At 36.3% G+C, this 12064-nt stretch overlaps 2 protein-coding genes across 3 annotated transcripts; both read right to left on the minus strand.

The window, feature by feature from the left end:
- Window positions 1-916: 916 nt before the first annotated feature.
- LOC104892779 (transcription factor MYBS3) lies at window positions 917-7467 on the minus strand. 2 transcript variants are annotated; one of them, XM_048644929.2, is made up of 3 exons: window positions 7000-7467; window positions 3959-4249; window positions 917-1871 (listed from the first exon to the last, which is right to left on the minus strand). In XM_048644929.2, the coding sequence occupies exons 1-3, from the start codon at window positions 7177-7179 to the stop codon at window positions 1329-1331; spliced, it is 1014 nt and encodes a 337-aa protein (XP_048500886.1). In that variant the 5' UTR covers window positions 7180-7467; the 3' UTR covers window positions 917-1328. The 2 variants fall into 2 exon arrangements, with proteins under 2 accessions (XP_048500886.1, XP_010677080.1); XM_010678778.4 differs by having other exon boundaries at window positions 3959-4167; window positions 7000-7466.
- Window positions 7468-10496: 3029 nt separating this feature from the next.
- On the minus strand, window positions 10497-12064 carry LOC125497910 (uncharacterized). The gene is made up of 3 exons (XM_048645631.2): window positions 11854-12064; window positions 11355-11585; window positions 10497-11233 (listed from the first exon to the last, which is right to left on the minus strand). The coding sequence occupies exons 1-3, from the start codon at window positions 12062-12064 to the stop codon at window positions 10497-10499; spliced, it is 1179 nt and encodes a 392-aa protein (XP_048501588.2).

A 12064-nucleotide genomic window follows, 5' to 3' on the forward strand; every position in this document is an offset into this window, starting at 1 on the left:
TCTCCTTAAAATACTAGTGGGTATAACTTGGTGAAGTCCTTATCAAACAACCTTTTAAGGTCAACTCATTAGCACTTCAATACGTGATTATCATTTTGTTTAAATCGTCCATTGTTATATTAGGTCAATATTCCCTATTAGGTTACTATGTTCAATAGATATGGGGTAAAGGGCCTTTTGTATCCTCGAAATCTCGAATATATAAATTTTGAATGAAGAACTTGTTCACCATTATACATTTGAGACCGAAGCTCCATTGAACCGCGGCCTTATTAGGTACTCACACGTCACACGAATGAATTTACCAAATATCTCATCTTCATATTTTTGATTTAGAACAATTGTTCAAGTAGCCTAACTCTCAAAATGAAACATCAGCATGTGTTCTTTATTTGCTAATTGTCAATTTGTTATTAAATTTCTCATGGTTATTACTCATCGTATGTAACAAAGATACTTTTTTTAATAAAAAAAAAACACCCAAGGATAATTACTTTTATCAATAAAGTCGCAACTTCGGAGTGGAGCAAGCGAGGGGAGAAGCAACGCATGCTAAAATTTATACATCCAACTTAATTCCCATTCAAACCAACTAATCAATCTACCAGTTCAATGGACCAAAGTGACCATAAATTTACATCTGGTTACTACTTTAACAAACTGGATTGCTAAATGCCCGCCATATTATTTTCTACTAATATCATGTATACATACTTCTTATGTATTTATACTCGTATTCATTCCCTCACTCTCTCTCACTAAAACCCTTAACAAATGCAACGACAACAATGTCAAAGCTTTAATTCTAATAGGATGAGGTCTTCCTGAAATGACACCAATTGGCGATTGTGTAAGTGCAACAATAGCAATAACAAGAGAAAATGTAACAACAATATCCCTACAGAAAGTTTACAGATAACAAAGACTATTGATCTTTATAGCACTGCTAATGAAAATGGTCTTTTGAAGCATAATTTTCAGAAAGCAGCTTTAGCATATCCAGGTACATTACACACAATTCCAGACCCTAGAAAAGAATAGATTTTGACAGAAAATACCACCTACCTAATCATAATCCCATAAACAAAAACATATGCTAAAACAAAAACTCAAACTGCACAGATATCATTCTTATATTGACATTAGAACTACAGAGCTCGAGCTCAAGCTCTCAACTAAAACCTAACAATACTAACCTGTTTATGTTCTGTGGATGAGGTGAGGCCGAGAGGGGGATAATTTTGTAATTTCATTTCGGAGTAGATCCCACCGTCCTATGTGTGGTTCTTCACCTAACATGTTCTGTAGATAGCACTTCTCTTTCACAATCAGAGTGCATGGATTATACTGCCAGCCGAATTCATATCCGAACTACTAGGGGCAGGTTTGGCATGAAAAGCAGATTGTCTAGAGGAACCGTCGAGCAATTTCAGTGACAAACTTGAGGGCTCCCCACTGCCAATGGTTTCCCCTAGGCTCAATTTCGACATGCCAACGAGCTCATCAACATTGATTGGGCTCTTTGAATGTACTGCAGTGGGCTTAACCACCTCATGTGCCTCCTTGGTTGGCTCGGGATTGTACCCTGTCCAATATGGGACGGGATACGGATAGAAAGGAGAAACATAAGTAGGATATACAACAGGGTAATAGTTTTGTGAAGTATCGGTTGGGTTGGAGCTACTCTGGGAGGGTTCGGGCTTAATTAAAACCGGTTCTGCTTCATTGGAATTTGAGTTGCTAGATGCCATTGACTCGCATTCTTCATCGAGGATAGGAGCAGGAGGCAAAGGGTGGTTGTTATTTTGTGTTTGAATATCAGACGGATGCTCAGGGAGGAAATCATGTGATTCCATTGGTGTATCACCCCCCTACAGAAGCAACAATAACAAGTCAGCCCAAGTATGGAAGTGCCAGAGAAAACAGTTACACATCTAACAAGAGCGGGAAACGTTTGTGCACCTCACAACTGAAGATTACTAAACTACCCTTTCTATTGTTAAATACTCCCTCCATCCTCTATTAATTTACCCCTTTCTTTTGCAGAGAGTTTTAGGAGAAATGATGTTGTGGGTCATAGAAAGAAAGAGAAACTATTATTTTATATTAAAGTTGAATGTATGTGTGATGAAAAGTTTGTGGTCCCATTCCAAAAATAGCAAAAAAAAGAATGGGGTAAACTAATAAGGGACATCCTCAAAAGGAATACGGGTAAACTAATAGAGGACGGAGGGAGTATCTAACTGTGAGATAATGTCATAGAAGAAACGAAAAAAGAAATCTAATTATTCAATAGAGGTGCAACTCCAATAAAATGGATGGATACACAGGAATGAGTCTGGGAGGTAAGCAGCAGTGATTTTGCAAGCAAGTGAATGGATCACTAAAACATAATGGTGACTGCAAATGAAAATCAACCTTAGGCAGTACAAACTAAATACAGTTGAAGAGATGCACTGATCATTCTCAATTTAACAACATCCAAGTACTTCAAAGGGATTGGATACTCTGAAAGCCTGTAATAAGAGAAAGATGCTCAAACTGACAAACTTGAGAAAGGGTGATATTATGTGGATGGGGAAGATCATCCAAGCTAATGCCCAAGTTACATCACCAATTCAGAAAGCAGCCATCGAAAATTCTGAATTTGACTAGAAGTTCAGCAGATTATCAAAAGATCATTGCTCAAGCTTCAATAGAAATCAATTTTTTCAGCATTGCATGCGAAAGGAATTACATATATTATATACTCCATTTATTTTTGTTAATCCCGTTTTCCTTTTAGGCCGTTTCAAAAATATCTTCCTACTCTTGAATCTTTTCTATTTTGGGTGTTTAATTTTCCTACAATGCCCTCATTGAAGTTACTAGTTACTACTTTTTTCCTATTTTTATTCCAAAGTAGGCCCATATAGAATCTTTATTTTTCCAATTAATTTAGTACAATTCTCCTACTTTATCAAAAAACAAAAAGTAGACCTAAAGTATTACATGCTTCCTCTATTACAAAATACTTGACACATTTCTCTTAACACGCTTGCCAATTCATATTTTAACCATTAATTTTCTAATTCCCTATAAGTAAAATTATAAAAAGTTGGTATCCTAACAATATATGTCAAGACATATCTAACAAGATCTCACGTGACTATATTTTTCCTTAGCGCAAAAGTCAAACCGTGTCAAGTATTTTGAAACGGAAGAAGTATATATCAAGATTCTTCCCACATAGGATGATCCTTGGTTACCCCCCTCCCTCTGATTTCAAATAGAAAGAACAAAAAGAAACGGAGGGAGTACCATGGACCACCCATCAAAAGCTGGTTCCTTTCACAACAAGTATCTACACGTAATCTCAATATTCCAAAGTTTATCACACCAGTTGTCCCTTTTAGGACGCCTTTTTCTGTTGAGCACGTAGGTGAAGCTACTACTCCCTCCATTTTCCTAAGTTCTACCCATTCAAGTAATCAAAATTTAAAACATTGACCAGCTTTTTTAATCTAATTATAAGAAGAAAAAAAAAATTATCATGTGTGATCTTGTTAGATTCGTATCGATGTGTATTTTCATAGTATCAAATTTTTATAACTTTCAATGATAAGTACTAAAAAGTATTAATGGTTAAAGGTGTGTATAGACCTAATGGAAGTCAGTAGAACTTAGAAAAGCTGAGATAGCATTACATTTGAGAAGAAAAGAAAAAATAGATGTCAATGTAGATAGTGGGTAATATTATATTGAGAAAAGAGAAAAGGTGGATATGATTAGAGATAGTGGGTACTCCTTCGATAGTTCTGTTTCCTTTTACAAGGAATGCACAATATTCAAGAAAAAACTTCGACCATAATCTAAAAAAAAAAAAAGGAATCCCACTAAAACAAACTAAATGGAAAAAAGGGAAATTCTTTTGAGAAACAAATGCAGTATTCATTAAGATGCAGCAAACAGTTATCACCTCATCAGCTACAATGTCAAACAAGCTAGAGCGTCTTTTCCGTCTGGACACATTGCATTGCCTTATAAAATACTTCTGAGCATGGCTAGCTACTTGGGTTGGTGTCCTCGATATCACATAATTACGTGAAATTCCCCGCCAATCACCCTTCCCGAGCTTTTGCAGTCCCAGCAAAAACATTCTATGTTCCTCCTCTGTCCATGGAATACCTGTTGAAAGAAAGAGAATGTCATCGTAATTGGGGACACCACTAATAGACTTGGTAGCCTGACGACTCAAGAGTCGCTTAACCTGTGAAATCACATTCATAACACCGAAAAGAAAATGAATGAACTTTCCCAGACCAATCAAGACATTCAGAACATAGTAACCATACGGATCCTAGTGGGATATGTTGTAAGAATTTTAGCAGTCAAATGCAGTACCAAGAAGCAAACAAACTAGAATTAGTGAAATAGCAAAAGCTTGTGATGGGAGCCATACCAACCAGAAGACCTAAATCCTATTTCTCTTCAACTTATAGCAATCAATTTCTAATTAAAATCAGTTTTAATCAATAAAATTCAGTTAACATTAGTAATAATTAATGTCAACTGCAAAAACCTGCTATAATAGATAAAAGTCAATTTAGATCAGCAAAAGTAGATTTTCATGACAAATATTGATCAGTAATCACTTCAGTTGAGTAAAAATTAGTTGAAGAGAACAGACCAACAGGTCCTAATTTTCACCATGAACAGAGCCCAGAATATAAAGATATAATTATATGTTTGATTGAGTAGTCTTACTCCTATAAGTCCAGCCTCAACCTTCATATGAAATGGAGGATGTGGTCAAATAATTAGAAAAAAATGTTTGCAATCAAGTCCAATTTCTGACATGGTAATTCAAAAAGAAAAAATGAGCTATGAACCAGAAAAAGAATCAACCAGCAGTACAGATACTAGAATCAATGAAGAGTCAAGACATCCACACTTGCAACACTCTCATCTTGCTGGAGTGAAGTAATAGAACAGGGATCATAACAAGTCCACGTGAAAAATTTAAGCATAGCACTCGAGTCAAACAGCAAAGAAATGCATCAAATGACAAAATGATATCCTATCAAGTATCAACATATCATGTAGTGCACCAAAAATATGCACCAAGTTTTGCATCATTAATTAATACGGTCTTTGAATTAGTTACGCTTTTAATGGTCCCTCTAGCTGTTTGAATGATGCACATCGACTATAGAGGTTTTCGATAAAGCAAATACTAAGAGTCTCTTTCAGTAGGAGATTTTTAAGTGTTGGAAACAGAAACAAGAACCAAATCGATTATATGCTGTTTGGTACAAGGGATGGAGAAGTGATTTCCGTTTCATGAGTATAACTTGTTCTACCTAGTCATTTCCGTCCTCAATCCTATGGTCATGCATTAGAATACCCTCCTCAGTCCCATAATTACAAGTCCTTGTTTGGCTGAAGCCATTAAAATGGAAAGGGAAAGATACTAAAAAGAAGAGGAGAATGGAAACAAAAATTATCACCATTATTGGGTTTTCGCTTTAAACCACGGAATGGAAAGGAAATGGTAACCATTACCAGTAAGAAATGGATTTTTTTGCTTGACGACAAGGGAAGGTAACAAACTAGGGGAGTGCATACTCATACCACCAAGCCATGTAATGAAAAAGAATAGAGTCAGATAGAGCAATAGAATGGTAACAAAATTTGTTACCTTTGTTGGGTATTTGGTTCAAGCTTTGAAATGGAAAGGGAAAGGAAATGTTTACCAACAACAAATAGATTTTGTTACTTAAGGGGGAAAGGAAGGTAAGAAATTAGAGGAATCCATTACCGCCGAGTAATAATAATGGATTGAGGAGTGGTTGAACCAAACAAGAAGAAAGAGAATACATATTTGATTATGTTTCCCAAACATGCTCTAAGTGTTTCCTTTTCATTGTAGAACTACATCGAATAAAGGTAACACTTGTTGCTACCGTTCCTCCCACCCTATTTGATTCCATTACCTTTTTGCTCCATGAGTTGGACTGAACTTGCACTAAGGTTGAATGAAAATCATAAAAGCCAGCCTAAATAACAAAAGTCCATAACTTCAAATCAAACTCTATATCATAAAAGCCCACATCGACAAGAAAAGATTAAATGGAACAATCAACCCTATCAATTTCAATAAAGAAGCAATGCTAAACTATGACGAACCACACCGCATACCACATATCACATACCCCATTTGTGCAAGCATTCAGCTGCTCGAATGGCCACTAACTGGTGTCCTTGCATTTACCAACTTCTTCACCAAATCATCTCATCATTATAACACAATCCACCTTAAAATGCAATATCAATCATATCCTCTAAAACCCACACTTCAATAAACCCACAAATCATGCTTCAACAACTCCCCTGATTCCTTTCCTCCTTCTCCACAGACACATCCAAATCCACACCTCAAAAAACTTCTATCGCGCACTCCGCCCACAATAGATTCCCAATCCTATAATGAAGACTACAATACTTGAATTAGCTCCAATTAATAATAATAAACCCAACCCCCAAAATCTCCAAAAGCACCCCCAATTTCATATAACCAAACAATCCATTTCAATTTCCCAAAAAATACCTAATCAAAACTTCCAGAAATTCCCATAACTTGTGTGTAATTAAACTCCCTCCAACCCCAAACATTCCTCCCTTTAACTTAATCAACCACTTTCAGCAAATAATTCACAATTAATTCCCCCAATTAAAGGGAAAATTCAGTAATTTCATTTCATAAAGTAAACTTCAACCCACCTAACACCAACTGAATCAATCCCTAAAAACTCACAAAGGACAATACTTTACCATATTCAGCAAAATAAAAACTTCACTACTTTAAACCCAAATCAATCATAATTCCCACCCATAAAAAAACCAACCAATAAACCCCCCCAAAAAAAATCAAATCACAACCCAAAAACAGAAAACATATAATAAAAAAAACCCAAAATTCAAATTCAACATTTAAAAAAAAAATTAAAAAAATCTCACCTTTTTTACGGTCACGGCTAGAAGAACTACCAGGGACAAAATCCTCGGAAGCATAACCATCAGCAACAGGATTAAGGTGATCAGGAGTAAGATCACCGGCGGCAGGAGAAGTATTACCAACGACACCGTTTTGATGAAGAGAAAGATTACCCATACTAGCACTTTTTCTGATTGAACCATCGGTTAACCGGACCCCAAATAACTTGACCCCACGGTTCGGACAGGTTCGAGAGTTGTGCCCATTGTGACTGCAATGGGAGCACCGTCTTGTCATGGCGGCTCGAACCCACCTTCGATGATCCGGTTAATAAAAAAGATATTTGGGTCAAGTGGCTAAGTCTTAAGTGGGGGTGGAATTTGGATAAAATAAAATGATGTTTATTACTTCAAAAAGAGGATTTTGTTACTTAGGTTTTTGTTACTTAGGTTTAGAGGAAAATGAGGGTTGTAATAATAAAGAGTTGGGAAAAAAATAAGAAGAGTGAGGTGTTTTATTGGGTATTTGGGTGTGGTTTGGATAATTGGGTCCCATTTTTCAGGGGGTTGGTTCTTTGCCGTTGATTACAATTTACAAGTAGTTGTTGTTTTTGTGCACGTCAAAAGTAATACTTTACTACTTCATGATATTTGATAAATGGAGATTTAATATAGGAGAAAATTTTGTTGTATGTGTCTTGTGGTTCACTCAATTATGGATTTTTATTTTTCTCCTGAGAAATATCTGGTTGGTCTTTTTTATTAAAAAAAGATTTTTGGTCAATGGTTTATTTTGTTGGAGACACAATTATGATTTACGATAAACAGATATTGGTACTCTCTCGGTTTCTTTTTGTAAGGAACTAAGGTTTGTACGATATTTGAAAAGTTGTTATCAGTATTGATATCTTTATTTTTGATGATTTTTCTTTATACTTCATTCCTTTGTTATATGGGTTTGTGCTTACTTGTACACGCATTTTAAGCATGAGATTAGAAAAGGTAAATAGATAGTTTAATTAGAATAATTAAAACGGTTTTTTCACCAAATACCCCCGACAAATTATAATTTTCACCAAATACCCTCAATGTTCCAAAAATTCATCATATACCCTTGAGTTTTCGAAATCGTTCACCAAATACCCTTTTTCTAACTTCATTAATTCGTCGTTAGCGTTATTTACAATTTTGCCATCATTAAGCCTAAACCCTAACCCACCCAAACCCTAACCTCCTGTCAGCCCAACCCCCACCCTCCCCCTCCCCCCCCCCCCACCCCACCCCACCCACCCCACCCCAGCCAAGCCCAGCCTCAAATCGTCACCACCGCATCATTTGCCGCCACACCAGACCTCCACCACCGCAACCCCTCTCCCATCCTTCCACCGTCGCTGCCCTGTCCCCACTCCCTCCCCTTCTCCGTCGTATTCCTCGGCCAACAGCAAGAACAATGATAACAGAGGACCGGCGTCCCAGCACCACCCTCGAAAAACAGAGGAGAGAGAGAGCATGAAAATGGCACCCTCCCCCTCGAAATCGGGGATTGGGCGTCTCGATTTTGGGCTTAGTTGGCTCGATTTTCGCGGAGGGAGGGGGAGGGGTGGGTGTTGCTTTTTTCCGGCGAAATCAAAAGAGACTGGACGGTGGAGGGGAGAGGGACGGGTGCTACGGCGGTAGAGGGGAGGGAGAGAGGTGGGGCGCTGGCCTGAGGTGGAGGGGTAGGGGTGGGGGATGGGGTGGGGTGGAGGGGTGGGGGCTGGGCTGGGGTGGAGGGGAGGGGAGGGTTAGGGGTTAGATTATTAGGATAAGGTTAAATTTAGATTAGGGTTAGAGTTAGATATTAGAATTAGGATTTAGGATTAATACTGGAAAAATGGTAAATAACGCTAACGATGAGTTAACAAAAGTTAGAAAAAGGGCATCTGGTGCACGTTTTCGAAAACTCAATGGTATATGGTGAATTTTTGAAACATTGAGGGTATATGGTGAATTTTTTAATTTGTCGGGGGTATTTGGTGAAAACTGTAATTAAAATTTATTATCTTATACATATTCTGTAATCGATTTTAAATTCACTTTACTAATTAACCTATTTTTTCTAATCTCTTACTTAGAGAGCGGTCCAAATCTAAACGATGCAGGTAATAAAAATAATATGAAGAAAGTATTAAATATGTGATATGACAGATAAAACCTACAACCTCTATTCCATAAAGTTCTACTCATTTATAGACTTCATCATCAATAGCTGTTTGATTCAGCAAATACAAGGGGGTTACGATGTATTGCTCGATCTGGTTCATTATAGTTTCTTCGAAGACGAATTTGATTTAACCTTGTTTAATTGTATCTTGTTTTTCTTTAATATCTATTGTAGATGTCGTTTGGCCTTCAATTAATGAAATTTCTCTTTCAAAAAAAAAGTTCTACTCATTTACTGTAACTCCAAATAAATATCAGGAAAAAGAGGAGAGAGTATATGGAAGTGGGTTATTTATCATCTATTAAATAAATAGGTGAGATAGTGTACAAGTGTGTACTTTATTATTTTTTATAAAGAGAATGTGATTGTGAAACAGTATACAAAATAGTGGGTCCATAGGATGGGGCGAATAGGTAATAAAATAATATATTTATTTGCCAAAAATGAAATAAAGCGTAAATGGAAAGAATTTCGTGGAACATTATTCTTAAACAAAAAAGTGGGAAGAATTTTATGGAATGCACATGGTATATTGTTATATTTATCTATAAATATTATCATTTTTTAAGAAGCATAATTTTATCAATGTATGTGGACATTAAATTAGTTATGATAGGCTCCGCTATTTTTCTTCAAATTAGTTAAGAGTTAAAGACCGCCTAATACTTTTAAACTAAAATTAGGCAATGGTAAGCTCAATATTAAAAAGCGATCGAATTAGCCCAATAGTAACTAGGTTAATTTCATTTGGTGACTAGTTTAATCCATTTAGTGACTATGTCTACTTTTATATTAAAAATATACCGTCTCTTTTAATAATTTTTGATCAGTTAATTACCAGTAAACTAGTATTATGAAAAAAAATGTGTTTTCTAAGTTAATTGCCACTCTTTATTTGGTCGAGAAAATTTTAGAAAACAGTTTCATTAGTAGTGAGCTTACTCTTTCCTTTACAATTTGAATGTTGATTCATCAAATATTTTTACTTATCCTATTTTGATATCAATATATTGATATTTTTTACAATATAGCATATAATAATCTACAATGCAATAATTATAGATATTCCATTTCAAATAAACAGAGATATATTATATCTACTAGCTTTTAACCCGTGCAAAAATGCACGGGAAGTTTATTTTTTGAGATAATTGTGTACATCAAATGTAATATCTGTAAATATTGTTGCAACATATTTTGAAGCACTTAAAGTTCGCATGCAATATAAATCATGAAAATCTGAGGTAAAAAAAATACATGTCAACAAAGTGGATGAAAATAAAAATTAATTATTGAGTAACATTAATAATAAGAGTATTTAACCAACATTCTGAAATACTTCTTTGTACACTACGTTCGTGGTAACATTTGATGTTCCACGTTCTTTATCAACTATTAAAATTTTCAAACCCTTCTTGCTAGTAACTCTTGATACGGCCACATAAAATTGTCTGTAGCTGAAAACAGACCGAGGAAGATATAGGCCAACATGCGAAAGTGATTGTCCTTGACTTTTATTGATTGTCATTAAGCACACAACCAAAGGGAATTGTCTCCGTTGGAACTTGATGGGAAATTTTGTTGAGTCTGACGAAGTCAGCGTCATTCGTGGAATGAAGACCTTATTGCCCAAATTACTACCAGATACCACAATAGCCTCTATAATGCGATCGCCTAAGTGCTTAACGACCAATCTTGTGCCATTACATAGCCCAGAACTTTGATCAATATTCCTTAGGAGCATCACTGGTGCTCCAACCTTCAGTCGTATACTATGGTTTGGTAATCCTCCGCATTTAATTGTATTTAGGAACTCTGTTGAATACATCTCATGAATTCCAAAATTTCCTTCCTCCACTGAAATTGCATCTGAACTCAAGTAAGTTCTTTCTTCACCTGGCAATTGAGATAACACGTGATCGTTAACCGTCTCAGCAATTTCATTGGTTGGAGCAAGAATAGCTCTTTCTTGAAAATAACTTGGTTCCCAAATGTGATCCGCTATGTCAGGATATGTGCTTTCTACTATTGTCGCAATAGGGTCATGTCCCCCATCTACAACATTTCATGGGGTATTTCAATATCGGCCTCACCATCATTTGGCCCTCCAACTTAGCCATCTCCAACATTGAGTATCCATTATGAAAATTCTTAATTTCATCAACATTTTAATTACTTGAACCTGTTGTAAGGCGCATGTTCTTTGTCAGCCTAAGTACTCGGCAAAAGTCCCATAAGTAAGAACTATTTATTGCTGAGAAGACAATGTCTTGTCTGCTTCCTTTAGGCACCACGGGTAATATTTTTCTTAAATCACCAGCAAAAACTACAACCTTGCCACCAAATGTGATATCTTGATTTGCAGGATTCACAAACTGCATAACATCCTTTAAACTCCTATCTAGAGCTTCAAAGCAGTATTTATGCATCATGGGAGCTTCATCCCATATGATTAACTTTGTCTTCATAAGGAGTCTGGTTAATTCCGAGCCTGGCTTAATGCCAACACATGTTGACTTCTCAGCAACATTTAACGGGAGTCCAAACCTAGAATGAGTAGTTCTTCCTCGCGCGCAGAAGCAATAAAGAAGCTATTCCGCTTGATGCGACTGGCAAAATGGTATCTCCTTTACGCCTTAATGAGGCACACAACAATCTCCAAAGATACGTCTTACCTGTTCCTCCGTATCCATATACAAAGAACACCCCTCCTTTTCCTCGTGATACAGCTGACATAATTTCATTGTAAATTCCACGTTGCTCAGTTGTTAATCCTTGAAACAGTCGCTGGAACTCCTCTTCTAACTTCCCTCGGTCATAGGAAAGCTCGTCCATTATCATTTTGTTTTGCCCGTCTTCTATGATAAGATCATTAGGATATGGCAT

This window comes from Beta vulgaris, chromosome 5 (genome assembly GCF_026745355.1).
Source record: "Beta vulgaris subsp. vulgaris cultivar EL10 chromosome 5, EL10.2, whole genome shotgun sequence".
NCBI lineage: Eukaryota > Viridiplantae > Streptophyta > Magnoliopsida > Caryophyllales > Amaranthaceae > Beta > Beta vulgaris.

Excerpts from the sequence above, each read along its gene's own strand:
- LOC104892779 (XM_010678778.4), bottom strand. The coding sequence starts at position 7,273 with ATGACAAGACGGTGCTCCCATTGCAGTCACAATGGGCACAACTCTCGA. Across the intron at positions 4,168-6,999 it reads TAGCCGTGACCGTAAAAAAG|GTATTCCATGGACAGAGGAG; the intron begins GTGAGATTTTTT and ends TTCTTTCAACAG. Across the intron at positions 1,872-3,958 it reads TTGACATTGTAGCTGATGAG|GGGGGTGATACACCAATGGA; the intron begins GTGATAACTGTT and ends TTGCTTCTGTAG.
- LOC125497910 (XM_048645631.2), bottom strand. The coding sequence starts at position 12,064 with ATGCCATATCCTAATGATCTTATCATAGAAGACGGGCAAAACAAAATG. Across the intron at positions 11,586-11,853 it reads ATATGGATACGGAGGAACAG|CTCTAGATAGGAGTTTAAAG; the intron begins GTAAGACGTATC and ends ACTGCTTTGAAG. Across the intron at positions 11,234-11,354 it reads GCGCCTTACAACAGGTTCAA|ATGGGGGACATGACCCTATT; the intron begins GTAATTAAAATG and ends GAAATGTTGTAG.